The sequence below is a fragment of the Nicotiana tomentosiformis genome, chromosome 4 (genome assembly GCF_000390325.3).
Source record: "Nicotiana tomentosiformis chromosome 4, ASM39032v3, whole genome shotgun sequence".
NCBI classification, from domain to species: domain Eukaryota; kingdom Viridiplantae; phylum Streptophyta; class Magnoliopsida; order Solanales; family Solanaceae; genus Nicotiana; species Nicotiana tomentosiformis.
In genome coordinates, this window is record NC_090815.1 from 136688075 (window position 1) to 136710215 (window position 22141).

The following is a 22141-nucleotide window of genomic DNA, read 5'->3' on the forward strand; positions in this document are numbered from 1 at the left end:
TTCTTGGGCAGGTTGTTGATATAGACACAGTAGGTTGGAAGGACAACTAGGCCGATAAACCGCCCGATAATAGCTAAATCGATACCAATCCGCTCGATATCTTATCGGGTGGCTAGCGGATTAATACATTTAAAAGTCGATAACCGATAAGTCGAACCGTTAAGAGTAAATAACCGCCTGATCCGCCCGATAAGCAGCCCTACCCCCTGATTCCGCTGCCCCCCTGAACCTACTGCCCCTGATGAACCTGCTGGCCCATCTGAACCTGTTGAATCTGAAGATGGTTTTAGTACTGAGAATAGCGCAGATTCAGACCATGTAGAGATATTTGAAGAAGAGGATGAGGATTATGGTAGTGATATACATGAGGAGTATAGGTCATTTAGGGAGGAAATAAGAACTCAGCAGAGAAAAAAGAGGAATGTTAGAGTTCCTGCAGCTGAGGGTATTAAGTTAGGTAAAAAAACAGTAGATGTGGGTTATGGTGAGTATGAAGCTAGGAGAGAGTCAGGACAAAGGAATCCTTTGGAGGGTAAAATATGAGGTGATGAGCCATATTATCCTTCTAATGAGGCTGCCAACTTTGAAACAGATACAGATGATGGTGATGATGAAGGAGAGGGAGAGGTTAATCAAAGGAAACCCAAAACAAGAAAAAGAAAGATTAAAAAAAGAGTGATATTTGACTCAAACTGTAAGCAAATTGTGTGGGAGCTTGGTAAAAAAGTGTTGATGTAATGATCCGGCCGGTCGTTTTGAGAGAATTAGCTCCGAACCCCTATTTATTACTCCATTTTTGGGTTTTGTGATTTGTTGGGAGGATTTATCTTTGGTTTCGGAGTGAAATGGGACGCATAGTCCTTAAAATGGAAGTTTAAGTTGTATGAATCGACCGTAGTTTGAATTGTGTGAAGACGACTCTGGAATAGAGTTTCGATGGTTCCAATAGCTCAGTGTGGTGATTTTGGTTTTAGGAGCATGTTCGGATGTTGAATTGGAGGTTAGTAGGTCATTTTAGCGTTAATTGGCGAAAGTTAAAAATTTGATGAATTTTGGAAGGTATGATCGGGGAATGGACTTTTTGATATCAGGGTCAGATTCTGATTCCGGAAGTTGGAATAGGTTCGTAATGTCAATTATGACTTATGTGCAAAATTTGAGGTCAATCAGACTTGATTTGATAGGTTTCAGTGTCAGATGTAGAAGTTTGAAGTTCTAAAGTTCATTAGGTTTGAATCGATGCGCAATTCGTGTTTTTAGCATTGTTTGATGTTATTTAAGGGCTCGATTAAGTTCGTATGATATTTTAGAACTTGTTGGTATGTTTGGTTGAGGTCCTAGGCTCTGATACCAACTTATCACGACCCAATTTTTCCCTCTATAGGACGTCGTGATGGCACCTAGTCTCTAAAACTAGGTAAGCCTAACAGTTTGCGGAATCAATGAATAATAAACTGAACTCCAATCTCAACACATGATATATAAATATAAAACTGTCATTCAATAATTACAATTCCCAAAATCCGGTGGGAACAAGTCACAAACTTCTAAGAGCAAATACTAAGTATCTCTATACATCAGAGTCTAAAGAAAATAAGGAAAACAACATAGTAAGGATTTAGGGGGACTCCGAGGTTTGCGGACGCTGGCAGATATACCTTGAAGTCTCTACGTGTGGTCCAACTCACTAGTATCTAGTCTGGTGAGAAGAACCTGGATCTCCACAATAAGATGTGCAGAAGTGTAGTATGAGTACACCATAATGGTACCCAATAAGTGCCAAGCCTAACCTCGGTAGAGTAGTGACGAGGTCAGGTCAGGGCCCTACTCGTTTAAAATAAAAGTAAGGCAGAAGATATAATAATATTTTAAAATGACTGAGAATTTAAACAATAAGAAGTTTCAGAAAATATCAGCACAGTAAATAGAGGTAAACAACATGGGTACTCCCGAGGTACTGCCTCGTAGTCCCAAATGTAAATATGCACGTCAGAGGGAATCTTTCGAGGTACCGCCTCGTAGTCCCAAAGTAAATATGCAAGACAAAGGAATCTCCCGAGTAAACGCCTCGTAGTCCCAAAGTAAATATGCAGCAGATAACCGAAAGAACAATGAATTTATGGCAAGAAAACTTACAGTTAAAGTTTTTAATTTAAATTAAGGGAAGCAAGTAATTTAACTAAGTATGTTGCACAAATTTGCAAGTAAGGGTTAAGGCACGTAGAAATGCGATACTAGGCTAAACATGATCACTACATATGCTAATGTAACTCAATTAAGAAATTTAAAAGAAGACAACTCAACAAGAACCGAAATTTTCACAATTAGTCTGTGTATGCACTCGTCACCTCGCGTACACGGCGCTCACATATCATAAATGGTTACAACAGTTCCAAAACCTAAGGGGATTCCCCTCCCTCCCCACCACAAGGTTAGACAAGTCACTTACCTCAAATCTCGCTCAATCAATCGATAAGGATGCCCTTCCCTCGATTTTCCGACTCCGAATGGCCCAAATCTAGCCAAGAGCAATTATATCTCATGAATAAAACTACAAGGAACTAATTTAAATCATAAATTTACGACTTTAGCAAAGAATTAAAAAATCGCCCTAAAAAGTCGACCCGGGCCCACGTCTCGAAATCAGGTAAAAGTCACAAAATACGAACACCCATTCGATATCGAGTTCACCCATACCAAAATTACCAAAATTCGACATCATCTCGACCCTCAAATCCTTAAATCAAACTCTCCAAATTCCTAGCCTCAAACTCCCCAATTCCACCTTAAATACACACTAACTAGGTTGAAAAATAAATGGGAAAGCAAGATTATTGATCAAAATTAAGCACAAGGGACTTACCTCATGAAATCCCTCAAAACTGCTCTCAAGAAATCGCCAAACCCGAGCTCAAAATGTTTAAAATGAGCAAAAATCGCGCAACCCTTGCATTTAAGTGTTTTGTCCAGCATTTCTTGTTTGCGGTCCAAAATCTGCTTCTGCACCGCTTCTGTGGTGAAGTCTCCACATCTGCGGAGTTCACTTAAACCCCCAGTTCCGCACCTGCGCGCAAATCTCCGCATCTGTGGATGTGCTTCTGCGGTCCCTCGTCCGCTTTTGCGGAAGCCTTGGCCTCCCCAACACCATCACTCATATAGTGTGTCGCCTTAGGGTGCTCTTGTCTTGTTTGTGAAGAAGAAGAATGATTGTATGCGAATGTGTATTGATTATCGCCAGTTGAACAAGGCCCACAGTTCGCGGTACTCCATTCATCCAGGTGCCGCAAAGATGTATCAGGATTTGAGACAACACTATTGGAGGAGGCGGATGAAGAAGGACATAGTGGAATGGCTCATTTCAATCCAAGTTGCAGTTCTTGGATACTAAAAGGCATACCATGTGCTCATGCAGTAGCTACCCTTCACTTCAAAAAGCTGGATCCAATTAACTATGTTGCTCACTGGTATACTAAAGAGACTTACTTGAAAGTGTACAACCATTTAATTCAGCCTGCCTTTAAGATGTCAATGTGGCTAGACTCACAAAATGTATCTGTTATTCCACCAACAGTCATAAAGATGCAGGGAGGCCAAACAAAGTTAGAAGAAAAGAGCAAATTGAAAACAAGACAGGTAAGATGTCTAGGAGAGGATCAGAGATGACATATAGAGCATGTAATGAGAAAGGCCATAATAAGAGAGAGTGTCATAAGACCAAGGCATCAGCTTCAACTGCAGCAACAAGTAGAGCAACAACTGCAGGAGCAAGTGCAACAACTAGTGCAGCACCAAGGGGCAGTTCTAAGTCTATTGCAGCACCAAAAACTGGAAGAGGATGGGGTAGACCAAAAGGTTCTACCAATGAGACAAAGCCCTACAAAAGACCAAAAGTGGTTGGAATGGGGGTACTTCAAACAGAAAGTGGCTACACCATCCTTAATGTAAGGCCTTTTATTACCTTTTGTATATCAAATAAGTGGTATTATTTGTTTAGACAAACAAATAGTATATTTATTTAACTACATGGAATGCCTTCAAGTAGGCCCAGAAATATTATATCTTTAGCAGATGTCACAGGAGATATTGGGCACACACCATCAACTTGAGTAAAGTGGAAAGGAAAAACAGTAGTGACACAAAGACAACTCCATTAGATGAGAGGAAAAAAGGTCATCCAGATAAGGTCAAGAGCTGCATAGTTAATTCAAGAAAGCTCCACTACACAGTCCTCACAACCTTGGAAACTTTAGGAATATTTTTTGTACTTTGGTAGTCTATTAGCAGCTGTGACTGCAATATTTTGTATTAGCAACTGTGACTGGTGCAATTATTTGTATTGGCAGTTGTGACTGCAATATTTTGTATTGGAAGTTGTGACTGCAATGTTTTGAGTTAGCAGTTGTGACTGGTGCAATTTTTGTTAGTAGCTGTGACTAGTGCAATTATGCAATCTTTAGTGTTTGCAACTATGACTGCAATATTTAGTATTCTATGACTAATGAATGGTGTTATTAAGGAGCATCAATGACTGTATTTTAACCGTGATTATTGACTGCACTTATGTTATCTTTCTATTAGGAGTTGTCACTATATATTCAATTTCTTTCAATACATTTCAAGGATTCAATATTCTTGAACAAAACAATTTAGAATCAAAACAACCACCAACTTCATTCCAAAAAGAGATAGTACATAATACAAAAATGGTTCACCCACATTGATTTGTATCATACACCAACAAGGTTCAACAAAAAGAATACGGTACAACAAAAAGAGAAACAAAGAGCCTATGGCAACTTCAATTCATCCTCCTTCACTTGAAACCTAGTACTCACACCGATAATTAAACAACATAAAATGATAAACCAAAGAACCTTCTCCCTTTTACTTGATCGGGCAACTTTGCTCCTCCATTTCTTCTCCCTTTCTTTCATCTTCTCCATTTCAGTTTCCAAGTAATCTAGTTGAATGCCTATCTTATCAATCTCATGTTCATCATTCTTTGCTGCTATCGGATTGTCCAGTTTTTCAAAAACTTAAACTTTGGCTCTCATGTTTTCCAATCTTTTCTTTCAATTTAGGAATAACAAACTTTGATCTAGGTTCAATTGTTCCATCCCTCCAACGCCAAAAATCACATGCTCTAGCCCCTATCATGAATAACAACAAAATTGATATTTTAGAATTCTATTTCTTGATATCTTAACTTATTTAATCTTGAAAATTAAATCAACTTACCCCATAGTATGGACAAGCCCAATACCTTCTACCGGGATTCCTATGGGTCCAAAAAGTCAACAATGGCAGCAAATATTCATGATTACATCGCACTTCTTCAGTAAATGCATGATCGTCCTCTTCCGTACAAAGCCTACTTAACCTTTTCGAAGCCATTATATACAAAAATTGCAGTTCAAAATACAAGAAAAATAGGAAATAATTAAGTAGAAACAAACAGAATTTAACTCAAATAACCAAAAATTAACTACCTTTGCCTTCAAAAATCGAATCTTGAACGTTAGTTGTTGCTAATTTAGTAGTAAAATTAAATTAGGGTTAGTAATGTTGGTATGATGGAAGGAGAAATAAGGTGGGTGGGTATTAAATTGGAAAAAAGAGAAATATATTACCGTTAGATGTTGTAATTAGTGCTTACAATTTTTTTTTTCGTTTTCACGATTAAACAATAAATGCGCCCCTTTGTAGTTAGACACAGCACGCCTAGGAGATGGCTTACAAGGGTGTAGAAAAAATTATTCCTAAGAAGTATATGATGATATTGGGACATCCGTAAAAGTTGGGTGTGAAACTCATTTATCGGGACAAATTCGGTATGCATTTTATATATTATCTCTTTCCCTAATGAGTGAAAAATATGAAGGGTGGGAGAAAGTAAAAATTAAGGTCATACTATTGAACTTATGCCTAATCAAAATTTAGGGAGACATGAGTACTACAGTTCAAGTTTCATTCAATAAGATAACAGAGAAGTTCAACTATACATCTCTAAATGTCCCAAATACAATTACAAATTGTATGTCAACGTTAGGTGTATGCTTATTTTAAAATTTTGAGTTTTAAAAAATTAAAAGAATTCTTTCTAATGATGTTTCATTAAAAAATATTGAAATTTTTGTTCAACTTTATGTGAAACAAATGTCACTTAAGAAATTCCTACAAAAAGTCAACAAAAAATAATGCTAAATTACATTTTGGTATGCCCGGGGCATTTTCGTCGAGTACTTCCAACCACAAAGTGTAAAAAAAGTAACATTAGTATGGTAAGTGAAAAAAAAAGAAAAGAATAGAGGCAAAAAAGTTAAAATCCAAAGCAGAGAATTCGACCTTTTTCATCCCTGTTGTTTCACCTTACTTTTTACTACATCCTTATAATATCTCACTTAACTGAAAACACCCCTTAAGTTTTCCAAACTTAACCAAGAACAACCTTGTGTTATCTTTTCCATCACTTTCTATCAGAGCTTTCTTTTTCTCACGTGCACTTCATGCTTTCCATCGTTGAAAGCTTTTTTGAAATTCTGTATTTGAAGCATTCTTGCATCACAAATGCGTCACATATTTAATTTGTCAAGGTTTGGGCTGGTTATAGAGAACGACTCTTATTTTCATCTGCAGATTGCCAAATTAATTATTCGTGAAATGCTTTACATTTTACAGTCATCCAAAACTAATTTACTCCACTAAGAGATTTATATTCTTATTGAAGAAACTAACTCATTAATAAAACAACAAAAAAGATATTAACTTAAATTATTGAAACTAGAGATCAAATCTCATAGTATTATCATTCCTGCAGGTTCTTGTTGTTCTCCTTCCTTCACTCCCTGTGTTTCTTCCTCCCTCCCCCTCCCCTCCCCCTTCTCCCAAAAAAGAAAATAAAACCTTACTCTCTCTCTTTCATGGGCTAACTTTGCATATGAGGAATCTAGTGATATGGGTTGAATCTGTGAGGTTTTGAACATAAAAAGAAGGAGAAATTTTGGAGAAGGTGTGTTGCTGGTTTGATGTCGGACGACTAACTAGTCAATTATTTCTATTTTTAAAAGAGTTTGCTGGAAATTATCGGGAAAAAAAATGAAGAAGAAGCAATGCACATGAGAAAAAGAAAGCTACGTTAGAAAGTGATGGAAAAGTTAACGGAAGGATGTTCTCGGTTAAGTTTGAAAAACTTAAGGGATGTTTTCAGTTAAATAGGATATTATAAGTATGTAGTGAAAGTTGAGGCTAAACAACAGGGATAAAAAGGTAAAAAACTCATCCAAAGTAAGTCTATCACTGTTTTCTTTTGTGTCTAATAGAGGCTACACTAGTGGTTATCCATTTCTGCAGGCTGAAGCAAACTCTTATAAGCAAACATATATATCTAGGGTTTAAACAGTTGGGGAGCGGGAATTCTAACACTACATTTGACAGGGAAAATGGAGACGTCACTTCGTTATGGCGTGGATTCCAAGAGTCTATTGATTCATGCTAAGGAGAAATTCCCCCTCAACTCCCTCACCCACTTGCAGGTATTTACCATTTACTATTGCTTTAGGAATATAAAGGCAAATAGCTCAATCCAACTAGCTTGTGATTGAGGTGTACTTTATTTATAGTAAAATTGGCTAAAGGTTTTGCTGTATTTGTTTTACATATTTAGATATGAGTATTTCACCCCAGGATAGGTATGCTGAGGTAAAACCTAAGTGAAGAGAGCTTGATGTGTCATTTTAAGCTGTTTTGGTTCCTTTTTTATTTTTTATTTTTTAATTTTTTACCCAATCCTGTTTATTAGTAGCTTTTTGAGAAGCTTTCTGTTGTCCCTTTATCGCTTGGGTTTTCCATTTATTTGCAGGGTCATGCAGAACTAGACACCAGAATTGGAGCTCCAACTTATCTGAGTGGAATGATAAGGCGATACTTTCCTGATGTATGTTCCTATCCTTTCTACAATAATTTTGTTGCTTGTATATGTAGGTACATTTTCAGCTATGAGCAATCCGAGAAGTCTAACTAAGCATGTATAGACTGATTTAATTTTTATGACTAACTTATTGCTAAAAAATTAACTTGGATGCCCCCTAGGGCTTAGTTCAAGTGGTAAAGGTTGAGGAATTTTGCACTATGTGAACTAAGCTTGATATCTAAATGGAGGAGGTAGATGGGGGACCCACGAGTTTCAAATGCTACGGTTGGTCCTAAGGATTGGCCACTAACGGATTTCTCGGTCATTAAAATAACAAAAAAGTGGGTTGCTCTAGTGGTAAGCACCCTCCACTTCCAACCAAGGGGTTGTGAGTTCGAGTCACCCCAAGAGCAAGGTGGGTAGTTCTTGGAGAGAAGGAGCTGAGGGTCTATCGGAAACAGCCTCTCTACTCCAGGGTAGGGGTAAAGTCTGCGTACACACTACCCTCCTCAGACCCCACTAGTGGAATTATACTAGATTTTTGTTGTTGTTGTTGTTGTAAAATAACAAAAAAGCTAACTTGGCTCACTGTCCCTTACCTTCAACATTGACCACAAACAAATAATTAGGGCCAACTGTTTAGCATTCTATTGATTCTTGTGCTTCAGTGCACATAGCGTGACAAGTCCCCAGCTTTGATTTGATATCCGACGTACCAGCTGGAGACCAGAGAAAGCATTTTGAATAGACCAGTGTTCATTTCATACGCTAAAATGAAGCAGTTGTGTAATGACATCATACACGTCTTTTTACCTGAAAAAAATGGTGTAGATACAGAACAATAATGTGATTCGTTGTAGTGAATAGACAAGCTTGGGTTCCAGCACAAGCCGAAATGGAGACATCATTGAGGGTGAATTCGATCAAACTAACCCCCATTCCCGTCACCCCAAGAACAGGGGAAAAAGGAAAGAATAGATGGCAGTAAATGAAGAATTCTCTCGATTTCGAATTGAGTGTTATGATTTGCTCTTTAAAAGTCAACCTTCATAATATATTCAAGAACGTTCAACTTGAGAATATAATAAGCTAAGCGTTCGGTGATGTTATAAAGCTAATATAAAAAAAATAACTGGTCTACATGAAGTTTGACATTCAACTTGAAATAGCTGGTCTACATGAAAATTTTGTTACTGTATCTCGGGGGAATTGACATGCTTTTGAACTTGTAGCAATACGCCAGCCTCGCTGTTGGAGTGCAGTATTATAGGCGTCAAAAGCTCTGGTATAATATTCGTGGTAAAAAGGCATTTCCAGTGACTGCAGATGAGCGGTCACTACACTTTCATATCAAGGGCAAGTACGATGTGGATGAGAAACTTCTGGAGGTTGGTAACCATTCGAAATCTTTGTCTGCACATGAGTGAAACCATTGGTGATTGAAAACTGATCATGTTGATTCTATTAAGTCATTTTACGCTATCATTGGCAGACTACAAATTTCACGTATGCCTGTGAAATGAAGCTGGCTCAATGAGTAAATCCTTACTGAGTGTATCTACGCTAAGCTAACCCAAACAATGATTAAAGGAGTTTTTTTTTTCTTTTCTTGATAAGTAATCAAAGATTTTATAAATGCTTGCACCAAGCCAGTGCGAGAAAAAAGGAGTTTGGTTTTGAGTTAAATGTCAGAACGAGTAATCCCATTGGCATTTCAAGTATATTCATATTAATGCAGTCTTATGTACATAAATCTCAATGGATGTTCTTAAGTTCGCTTGAAGATGAAATTCTAATCAAATTGTGATGGTATCTATTTCTGAACTAGGCCATATATCATCATATTAAGTTTATGGATGCTCTCTTTGTAATGATCTATCTTTGCCAGCTTTGGAATAAACTGGGCCCGAATATATAGAGCAAAATAGATATAAAAAAATGGAAAAGGTCCAAATATGCCCTTGTACTATACGAAATTGAACACATTTGTCCTTCGTTAATACTTTAGCTCAAATATGCCCTTACCGTCACATATATGGTCCATATATGCCCTCAGAGTTACACAGTTGGCCCATATATGCCTTTTTCGAAACGGAATCCACCCAAACTAATTAGCTCTTTCTCCCTTATCTGATTTCCTCCATTACTGATGTCTTTTCCATTTTCGTCACCAATTTCACTTGACAAAACTCATGAATTCCAATTACTAAGAAAATTCTCCAATAAGAATATTTTTATAGATCATGTGTTTGTCAATTTTTTTAATTTTTACTGAAAATATATTTAGTTCTAAAAAATTTAACAAAGTAAGATTGAAATAATATTTATGTAACAAAAAATCCGAAAAATCCAATAAAACCGAACAATCTAAACGGATATAATTGGTTTGGCTTGGTTTTGATAAAAACCGAACCAACTCGTTCCATGTACACCCCTAATTTACATAGTTAATAAAAAAAATAGAAAAAAGATGAAAAAAGACTAACAACTCAAATTTATAACACTACAACTTGAACTTTAGGCTTTTAATCATTAAATTATCTTTCTGAAAATAATTTAAATATTTTGGTCTTTTGAGTATTGTTAAAGGTTGAGATGTTTTTATTATTTTAAAGTTTAAACCATAATTTTTGGAACAATTTAATTTCGTTTATTTAGAGGGCCAGTAAAATTGGAACTTGATTACCTTATGGGAGAATTTTCTTAGTAATTAGAATTTATGAGTTTTGTCAAGTGAAATTGATGACGAAAATGGAGAAGACATCAGTAATGGAGGAAATCGGATAAGGGAGAAAGAAAAAGGGGAAAAAAGAGAAGAAAAGAAAAAAGAAAGAAAAGAGAAAGGTAAAATAAAAAAAGTACTAATAAAAAGGAAATAGTGTTTGTAATATACTTTAATACAATTAACGAAAGAGCTAATTAGTTTGGGTCAATTTCTTTTCGAAAAGGGCATATATGGGTCAACTGTGTAACTCTAAGGGCATATATGGACCAACTATGTGACGGTAAGGGCATATTTGAGCTAAAGCATTAACGAAGGGCAAATGTGGTCAATTTCGTATAGTATAAGGGCGTATTTGGACCTTTGCCCTATAAAAAATCTATATATCTAAATCCAACTAGCTTAGGATGGAGGCATAGTTGATTGATATTCTGATTTTTTTTCTTGGCATTTAGCATGTTGGTTGATATTCTGATTTATCTTGGCATGTTACTTAAATCTTTGAGTAACAGTCTCACCGAGACCTTCATACTGTGCTTATTTCAAAACTTCCAGAAAAAATCAAGAGTTGCTGCTGAATTTACTTGGAACATCATGAATGTGAAAAAAGACCAAGATGTGAGGCTCAAAGTTGGATATGAAGTCATTGAAAAGGTAAATCATTATCCTAATCTGCAAGTAGCATATTGTCCATCCATCTCCATCTTTAACCAAATGATAACCTTGAAATGAAAATGGAGATTGGCTTGTGAAAATGGTCATCCTGAGCTTCTCTAGCTCTCATTCATAAATGTATGGCATTGTATTGTACCTTCACATCTCGTAAATGAATGTATAAGATATAGTTTTGGTACTACTTATTAAAAGAAAAAAATGATATAGTTCTGATACTGGAAAGTGCACTGTCCATGTTGCTTGCACAAGCGTTCGCTGATGTTATAAAGCTAATATAAAAAAAAATACAAAATCATATTGAAGTGGGTAGAACTTAATATTCATGTTTATTACCCAACAAATTTAAGTTTCTTAAGTTGTCAAACGTTCTCCTGCTGATAATTGCAGAAGCTTAACAAAGTAAGGGTCTTCCTACTATGTTACCTGCATTTTGAAGTTCTTTTTGATTCTCCTTTTTTTTCTTTTCAGGTTCCTTACTTTCAGATCAGAGAAAACAACTGGACACTCAATGTCAACAATAGTGGGAAATGGAAAGTGAGATATGACTTATGATACTAGTGATGGACATGTAACTTGTTTCACTGAGAGGGTTATAATAAAACAACAACAACATACACAGTATTATCCCACACTGTGATAATGCAAGAAAGTAGAAAATCATCACAATTCATCCTTTTGACATGGTATCATTGCAAAAAGGCATTACCTTATAGGATTTGCTTTTGAGTATTGTCTCCAGAGATAGTTACCCAATTCAATTCAAAGTTAGATTTCCCATGCGCACTTTAGAGACGTTGGCTCGAATAGTGTGAAGTTGAAGCTGATATGTATGAGATCAGGAACTATGTTTCCGCACTTCATTCTGTAGCTAAGTTTTATTGTTATTATTATTACTTAACATCAAATCTGCGTTTAGAGGTGCTTTATTTTAGAAGTTCTTATTTGTTTAAATCATTAGACATCCTATTGTCTTCTGTAAAGTAGTCATATCCACAGGTGATATTCATTAGAATCTCTTGTATTCCACCTATGGAAATTGTCTCAAGTTGTAGTTTAACCACTCCCTCCAGTAATGAATCTGCGTAGTTGATGGAACAAGTAAGTACGAAAATCTATTGACTTCAAATCAATAAATTGTGTCAAACTGCTGGTAAATATGATCCTTCTTTTGTGGTTGTTGTTTGAAGAATCCAGAACCCATTTGTGGTTCTTTTGGACAAGTTTGACGGAAATGTGTGTTTAAAAAAAAGAGTGACATTTCTATAAAAGAGCGCTATACTTTAACGGAGTTTTGGCCGTTATAACGCCACTATAAACCGTGCTATACAGGGTTGATAAGACAGCTATGCATAGCGCGGTATATAACCGCGCCATACTCGTTTTGTGGGCCCACAAATAAGTCTCCTGCATTTAATTGACATAACAATAATTCAAATGAGTATAGCGCTCTTTAAAAGAGCGCTATACCATAAAAAATTTAGCCCCCCGAGCTAGGCATTGCCTTATTTAAAGGCGTTAGGATTTTACAAAATCCATTCAAAAATATTCCTAACTCGTTCAAATTTTTCTTCTTTGTTAAATTCTCAAGCATTTTTTCATAATGTCTGAAGAGCGAAAAGTAAGGGTTTCATTATATCGGGGGGGGGGGGGGTGAGAGGTTGTGGTGGCGAATAACTCTGTGAGCTATAGTTTATCTTCACAGTGTCATGTTAAGTTGCCACTTACAATGGAGTACAATAGATTGGTATCGTTGTTATGTAATAAAATGAGTGTGAGGAAACGTTCGGTGAACCTTAAAGTAATTGGAAGATATCTGTATTCCGTCACTCCGCAAGGGGTTGCTTGTTACCCTGAGTTTAACATCGACGATGATGAAACTTTGAGGGATTTTTTGAGGACTCCGGATGAATACCGGGAATTTCTTGTGATAAAAATGTTGGAAATATACGTCAATGTCGAAGACGTTCGCAATAATGAGGTTGCGCCTTTAAAATTATCACCATGGGCGAATGAGGAGCGTGGAAATAATTTCTCTCCTGCTTTACATAATCCATAAGACGAGTGGTAAACTTTAATTTTCCTTAGTGTTACGATGTATATTTTTGTTGTATTGAATTTGTATTAACGCTCATATATTCCATAGGGGGTACCAGCCAGATATGACTTTTACAAGTTATGAACCCATGCCCAGTTGGATTATGCGTAGTTCTGGTGTGTTGGATCATGGTGGTCCATCCGGGGGTCATCACCAACAGGATAATGTCCATCAAGGAATGTCAACACGTTACGACTTGTAAGTGAAGTGATACATCTATATGGAAAGTATTTATTAATTTCAGTAGCTTATTATTTTGGTGTTTGTGCAGTGAAAACGAGCAAGTTGAACCACCTGTCCTCACTCAATTGAATATATATAGCGCGGTTAAATACTACGTTATGTGTATTGTCTTGTCGAACTGAAAAGCTGCCTGTCTGGGAAAAAGTTATTTTGTATCCGAAAGAATCTTTAACACGCAAAGCATAGCGCAGTTAATTACTATGTTATGTGAATATATATAGCGCGGTTAAATACTACGTTATGTGTGTTGCCTTGCCTATAAATAACGGGCTCATTCTAGTTATTTTCTGTGCTTAACAATAACCAATAGCAAAACTTTTCATAAAAGCAAGTTTTTTTTTTACGCTTTAATAAATGTCTGAACGCCTTTATGTATCAAGGTGCCAGTGCGGCAAAAAATGTACGATGAATGTATGTTGGGATGATGGTGAAGTTGGACGCCGCTACTGGATGTGTGTGAACAAATTTTATAGGGTTCCCGATGAACCTTTTTGCAATTTTGAGGTATGGATTGATGAACCATGTAAGCAGGAATGCTACAAACGATCTTTGCAGTATCTTCATGATTTGACCTTAAAACAGTGTGAATATGAAAAAGAATATAAACGAGAAATTGCGGAGTTGTAGGAGAAACTGAAAGAGGCAGAATTAGAAAAAAATAAGATGGAAGAGAAATTTAAGTGGTTGGAGCAGAGAATAATGGGCGGCAGTGACTAAACAATGACATGTATGTGCTGAGTGTACTACTTTATCTTTATGTTTTCAGTGTCATGTATTTTCATTAGTTGTACTGAATTTAAATTATGTTAAGTTGCTATGTTTTGTGTTGTAGTATTAAAATAAAGAAGGAACGAGGAAATAAAAACATAATGCGCATATTATGTAAACATAAAAAATTATTGTTATTATTTACATAAAAAAATATTTACATAAAATACAAAAAAGAAAAAATCAATGTGTCCCACAACCTGTGTGCTTCAATGCAGCCGCTGTCCTGAGCCGCATCCCATCCCGCCCGGCTACGCTATCAGTATCATCCTCATCACGACGCCTCTTTATAGCAGGATGCGCTGCAGCATGATCATTAGTGGTGCTGGCAGGATCGATAGAAGGGGTCGTCGGTCCAGTAGAAACCTATAGAAGAATAAGTCAGCTCAGTATAGTAAAGTATATATTAAGTCACAACAATTTAAATTGTCTTACCATGGTCTCGTCGGGCTCCTGAATATAATCATCCGTCGCAGCCATGTCAGCATCGCACAAATGGGCCTCCGTGACGTGCAGAGATGAAGCCTTAATACGAAAATTAATAAAGTTATGGAAAATAAATGAGAAAAGAAAAAACAAATTTAAATTTAATACTAATACAAACATACCTGCGCATGTGATGATGAGCCATAACTCAGCCGGCGCCCACTATCCAAATCTCGGGTCGGCCGATCCTCAGCAGCGGTCGATGAGCCTGGGAAGTATGCTCCTTTCCGGTAAGTCTGTATGACGGCATGCTGCTGGGATACTCGTCCGGCTCATGTAGGTCACCCGGCAGATCAGCATCAACATCATCAACAGGGGCCTCAACGCCCCCTTGCTGGGGAGCACCTCCTCGCCGCCCACCACGACCCCGTGCGGCAGCCCTGCCTCGTGGGGCACTCCCATCTCGAGGGGCATCCCTGCCTCGTGGGGCACCCCCACCTCGAGTGGCACCCCTGCCTCGTGGGGCACCCCTACCTCGTGCGACATCCCTACCTCGCTGGTACTGCTCTGGCGCCACTTAAGCAGGATCGTGTCCCAAGCATTGATCCTCTCGAGGTCACTGCAGTGTCCGGGCAGCCACCTCTGCAACCTGCCGGCCGTAATCGTGCAAAGCGGCCGCTCCCTCGCCGACATGCTGCTGCATCTGGAGTCCCATCTGGTAGACTATATATAGGACAATAGCCTGCACAACATATAAAATATAAACTACAGAACACTAAGTTACAGTTATATAATTAATAATAACATAAAACATATGAGGGCCTCGTGCCGCCCGGCGTATGGAACGTACCGACCGCCAGCTTGATGGCGGTACCAGGGCATATTGAGCTGAATAGTCTCCGTCTGGATCTGTGAAGGGGGGGGGGGGAATCAGGTAAGCTCGCCGGTCCCAAGTATGGACCTGCGCCTCTAGCCATGCTACATATGCGTCATCCGCCCTGGAACGATCATCCCGCTGATAATATGTGGCCTCCCATGTAGGCCCAATCGGTATATACTGCGGACGGCCAAACTGGCAAAGTACCCGCTCCGTGGCATGATGCTCCACAATATCGAGGCACATCAGCGGGACAGAAGTGCTCCAAATCAGTCGGTCGGCCGAGCAATAATCGGGCAGGCCACCTATCAAGTCGTCGTTGTATGGCGTCCAAATGAACAATCAAATAACAATAGAAAACGTGAGTATGCGCAACACATGTGAAGCTATACCAAGTAAGTTTAGGTACACATTTACCTGTGCGCCCTCCAGCATATCCAACACATCCCTGTAAAGGGGGAGATTATGCCGAGCCTCGTAATCTCGTACATATCCACGCCGGAGAACCCACCTCCTAGCTAGAGGGAGAAACAGAGGTGGTACATCTAGAGGTAATGGTGGTAGAAGTGGCTGCAACTGCAGGAACCGCTCCCAGGCCCAAACCTAACATACAAAGTTGACGTAAAGTTTAAGATAAATTTTGACTAGATAGAATTGGAAGGAATGAACAGAGTATTCGAATATGTTGTCACCTGTAGAAGCGGCAAAAATCCACATACGTCATGCTGGGTGCCCATGCTCGCCCGACACAGATGCCTGTACAAGTAGGCGAGAACAACAGTACCCCAGCTGTACTGGGGTAAATTATCTAGTAGCTGAAGATGATGAAGAAATTGCAAGCTGACTAGGTTCCCCGAAGTGTTCGGGAACAAGACCCCCCCCTCCAAACAGAAGGAGCAGCAGCAACCTCGTATACCGGTGAATATGCAGATCATTTGTCTCGCCGGTGATGTTGGGGTGTAATATCTCCAAATGCTGTCGAATAGCTGTCAAACTCATGCGACTGACCCCTGAGTGTACAGTCTCATCCTATGGCCTGAAACCAGTGAGTTGCTGCAGCATGTCCAAATACTGCCCACACGTCATCTCTCTCATGGCCTGAGGCAGTGCAACGGGCAGTCCATCAACATGCATCCCATATAAAACCTCCACATCCTGCAGCGTGATGTGGCCTCGCCAATGGGCAGGTGGAAAGTCTTCGGTTGCCACCGCTCTATCAGGGTGGTGATCAAAGACCAATCAAGTTGCATCCGCCCGATCTCTAAAATCCTGTAGAAGCCCGTATCTCGCAGGCGCTGGACTACACGGGGATGGAGATCTCTGTCCTTCATAAAATCCCACATGTCATCCACTCTCCTGGCGCGGAGAGTCTGGGCCAGTAACTCTCCCTCCCATACGTAGGCGGACCTATGATCGCCCTGTAACACTAATAGCTCATCGGAGACAGGTCCGGGATGCATAGGCGGCACGTTCATGTCGTCTACTGTAAATTAAACAACATTAATTATATGTTTGATTTGTAAATTAAATAATTATTTTTTATAATTATACAATATTTAATTGGACAGAGTATATATCTATGAGTTCCAGGCTCGATATTTGAGGCCCAGTAGTACCAAGCTATCCTGAGTTCTTGTATGTGTCAATTTTATTATTTTCAGAATTTTATATGTTTGATCTGTAAATTAAATAATTATTTTTTATAATTATACAATGTTTAATTGGACAGAGTATATACCTATGGGTTCCATGCTCGATATTTGAGACCCAATAGCACCAAGCTATCCTGAATTCTTATGTGTATCAATTTTAATATTTTCATAATTTTGTATATTTGTTTTGTAAATTAAATAATTAATTTTTATCATATTTAATTGGACAGAGTATATACCTATGGGTTCCAGGCTCGATATTTGAGACTCAGTAGCACCAAGCTATCCTGAATTCCTATGTGTGTCAATTTTAATATTTTCATAATTTTGTATGTTTGTTTTGTAAATTAAATAATTAATTTTTATAAATTAGACAGAATTTGTGTTTGGTCTATCAGTATAAGAGATACTTAAACTACAGAGATTCTACGCTAAAAGGCTCTACATTTTACTACGCTAAAAGGGCACTAGTCTTTAAGCAAATAAATAATCTAAACTAGATAAAAACAATAAATACATTTTAATCACAAAACATTCACTAAAATACATATAAAACAATAAAAGAAATTTATTAATATTTTTATTAACAAAAAATAATGATTTCTCAATTTTTACATATTTTTTTAGAACACTAATATCTTAGTCTGGATAAAAATAACATACTAGTTTAATCGCAAAAAAAAAAAAAACACAAAACAACATGGAAACACATTCAAAACAGCTAATATGCAATTATGCATTATTATACGAGTTTCGACATAAACTAAATCGAAATACCTCGATTTATATTTTTCGGAAAGTGGATGAGTTAAAAATTTGAGCCCGAAACGAGGAAACCACAACAATAGAAGGCCTGTCTAGGATGTGGGACCTACAATCTTATCTTTTTGTGTGACGGGTGGGGTCCACTACAATTTTTTTAGAAGAAAATTTGGGGGGGAGGGAGGGGAGGGTTTATTTATCTATGCATAGCGCGGTATATAACTGCGCTATACATATATAGCGCGGTTATATACCGCGCTATGCATAGCTATCTTATCAGCCCTGTATAGCGCGGTTTACAATGACGTTATATATATATATAACGCTCTTTTAAAGTGCGCTATACTTTAACGGCCAAAACTTCGTTAAGATATAACGTTCTTTAAAAGAACGCTATATATAGAAAGATCATTCTTTTTTTTAAACACACATTTCCGTCACACTTATCCAAAAGAACCACAAATGGTTCTGGACTCGTAGTTTGAATTTACTCTTTCAAGTCCGCTTTCTTTTGCTATATCGAGTGATGAGATTTCATTCACTAATTTATTTGACAGTTAGGGTTAGTTACTTTATGCAAGCTATTGACATGTTCCTCGGTGGATTTGTTATGCACATGACACTGTAAGATAAGATAGGACATGACTTGTGAGAAAATAGGAACTTGGAAGTTTGAACTAGATGGCATAAGTGACTTCTGACTTTCAAACCCAAATATTAGGCACAACAACTTATGACTCGAGCTTTGGTTCAGTGACAAGGACATGATGTGTGGATGAGACATACATCACGAGTTTAAATGTCGCGGGCAAAGCTTACGGGTAGGATGTACGAGAATAGTGCTAAATAAGTTGTATTAGTAATGCACAGTATAGTAATGCAAGCATTAGTTATGCAGAGATTATCTCTTATCCATTGTTTGGTATGGTGTATTAAAATAAAAATTCATTGCATAATTTTTAAGAAAATTAGTTGTTTACAAAAATGCCCTCCATATTCTTTAGCTTTAAAGGACTTTAAGGATAATTTGGCCTTTAACCATACTAATGCATGCATTAATAGCCTTGGTATTGCTAATATCATAGTTGGCTATGCATTAGCTATACATAGGATAATATCAAATAGGGTGTATAACTAATGTTTGTGTTAGTTATATATAGGTTGAAAAAGTATACCAAATAAGGTATTACTAATACACAAAGTTAATGCATGCATTATTTTCTCTAATGTACTCTACCAAACAACCTCTTAGGGGTCGTTTGGTAGGATGCATTAGATAAAATAATGCATGCATAAGTTTTGTGTATTAATATTACCCTGTTTGGTATAGTTTTTGAACCTATGCATTAGTTATGCAAGCATTAGTTATACGTCCTATTTGGTATTGTTCTATGCATAATAAATTATGGTACTAACAATGCAATGAGTTTTAATACATGCATTAACTTAGTTAAAGACAAAATTGTCCTTCAAAATTTATACTTGATTAAAATATACTATTATATTAATACAATTTTGAAATAATCCAAGAAAGTGGGAAATAAAGTTATATCCCTAGTAAATAAATAAATACTTAGCATATTTTTTTTTGTAAATAAATATTCAATTCTATACTACAATATAGGTAGATAAATCAAATAATTTTTTTTAAAATTTTTTTTCATTTAAAAATATTCCTCAATATATCTTTCTTTTAAAAAGATAAAGTGATGGACTAGTTATGAGGGTATTTTTGTAAACAAACAATTATTTTAGAAATTGTGCAATGTTTAATACATCAAACCAAACAATGGATAAGAAATATGTCACCATAACTAATGTCAGCACAACTAATGCAAGCATAACTAATACCAACATTACTAATACACCATATTCAGTATTATTCTTGTACTCTCTACCTACCAAACGACCCCTTAATGTTTAAGGTAGATGTGTGGGGCCATACTTCTCCCAGTTTCGAACTTGTGTACACACTAGAGTCAGACCAGAAGCTTAGAGGAAATTTCTTTGATACTAAAAAAAAAAGTGGAAGAGACAGATTAAGATGTAAGATTAGCCAAAGCAAAAGAGAAACGTGCTCCAATTGGGACTTATCCTTTTATTAACAACAAAAAAGTAAGAAGATCCAACTTTTCATGTGGTATAATAACAAGTGCTTAATGACCAATTCACTCCCTTCTACTCGTCTACTACCTCCACTTCCTATTCTATGCAACAACCAAGAAAGGCCCCTTTGCTTTTATATGACTTTCTACTTTCTACTTTCCTTTCTTTAAAGTTTTTGTAGCAAAATGGTGGGAGATAGTCGACAAAAAAGAATTTAGAGCTGACCATTACCTACAAGTATTAATTAATCACTTGAGCACGTGTCACCTGCTTTTCTTAATTCTGTGTATTTCTCCCTTTTTCCTTGTTGGTTATGATGTTAAAAGGATAAGATAAGTCGTTCTTTTTTTTTAAAAAAAAGAAGCTTTTTTATATTGTACCCGATGATTAGGGAAGGGGACATTGAAAATGAAGCGAGAATTTTAAATTAAAAATCTTAATTTTAGGACAATTCATGATATTTTTGTCTTAAAAAAATTAAAATTTAAGACGTACTGACTAATTCCTTAATAGCAGCCCTTTAAAGTGGATACCTGGTGTCAATTTTACTGTTGGAATGACTTGAACCGAGGCACGCGGGCCTATCAGAAATAACCCTCTACCTTTACAAGATAGGGGTAAGGTTTGCGTATACACTATCTTTTTCAAGATCACACACCGTAAGAATATACTGTTTATGTTATTATTGTTGTTTGATGTATAATGTGGGAGAGTCTTATTGGTACCACTAATCTATAAACGTTGGAGGTAAGATATATTAGGGGTGGACTTGTTTGGCAAGATTCGCCTAAACTAAACAAAAATTTGCAGAACACATGCCATAGGAATGGGGCATTATCAAAACTAATCCATAAATAGGAAATATGAAAGATGTTTGGTAATATTGGACCACAGATTGCACTATCTTTTTCTTTTTTAAGATACCTATCTCCAAACTCGGACGACTAGGCGCATAAAACCATACTTCATTATAGAGATTTCTCTATCTTAATCTTTTTCTATTTTACGTGATCGGGAGGTCACGGGTTCAAGCCGTGAAAATAACCTCTTGCACAAATGTATGGTAAAGTTGCGTACAGTAGACCCTTATGGTCCGACCTTTCCTCGGATCCCGCGCATAGCGGGAGTTTAGTGCACGGAATTGCCCTTAATCTTTTTCTATTTTGGTATTCTTAAGTATCAAGCATTTATTATGGATGTATTTTCAGTATGATCCGTCAATATCATAACTGAAATCGATTGATCTATATTCTGTTATGATCAATCTTATTTTTTTTTTCTCTTTAATTTACTATAATTATTTATTTCGGTTATCTATTAAGTGAACCAAATCCCCACTAAGCATAGTGTTGTACCTTTTTTTATGTCTAGGGATTTGTGTCTTAGGTTGTAGATTCAAGCACTATACTAAGCGAACTATTTTTGATATTTATGTAGAGAAGATTAGAGGGGCGGGCTCATCATTCCGCAATTTTGAAGGTTGCGATTAATTCAAGGGTTGGTTTCAGATAAATTTTTCGATCATAAAAGAAATGTCAACGTCGAAAACATAGATCAATGATGGATGATGTATCACACCCCAATTCCCATGTGCTTGCACTGTAGTATATAAAGTCATTCCTTAATCCAACAACTCAGATGCTCTTTAGTCTTTATTGATGCTTTTATTTCATCTTTATCTAGCCAAAAGATATGTGATTGCTACAAATCAACGAACTCATAATTAAGTACTAGATATGGTTCACTTGGAATATCACACATGGGTTGGTAAAATGGTTAAAGAAAAATAGTTTTCTATTCATATTATTCATTAAAAAATACGTTGGATAATGAAAATTTTAAAAATATATTAAATATGAATAATAATCATATTATCCACCTAGAAAATGGATAACTAATGTGTTTA

General features: G+C 36.9%; 1 protein-coding gene across 1 annotated transcript; it reads left to right on the top strand.

Moving 5' to 3' along the window:
- Positions 1-7328: 7328 nt before the first annotated feature.
- Positions 7329-12211, top strand: LOC104092082 (outer envelope pore protein 21B, chloroplastic). The gene is made up of 5 exons (XM_009597573.4): positions 7329-7532; positions 7859-7933; positions 9142-9297; positions 11187-11285; positions 11775-12211. The coding sequence occupies exons 1-5, from the start codon at positions 7440-7442 to the stop codon at positions 11856-11858; spliced, it is 507 nt and encodes a 168-aa protein (XP_009595868.1). The 5' UTR covers positions 7329-7439; the 3' UTR covers positions 11859-12211.
- Positions 12212-22141: the final 9930 nt, after the last annotated feature.

Bases quoted from the DNA above. Each gene is read 5' to 3' on its own strand.
- LOC104092082 (XM_009597573.4), top strand. From the start codon at position 7,440: ATGGAGACGTCACTTCGTTATGGCGTGGATTCCAAGAGTCTATTGATT. The intron at 7,533-7,858 runs GTATTTACCATT...ATTTATTTGCAG, and splicing joins ACTCCCTCACCCACTTGCAG to GGTCATGCAGAACTAGACAC. The intron at 7,934-9,141 runs GTATGTTCCTAT...TTGAACTTGTAG, and splicing joins TAAGGCGATACTTTCCTGAT to CAATACGCCAGCCTCGCTGT.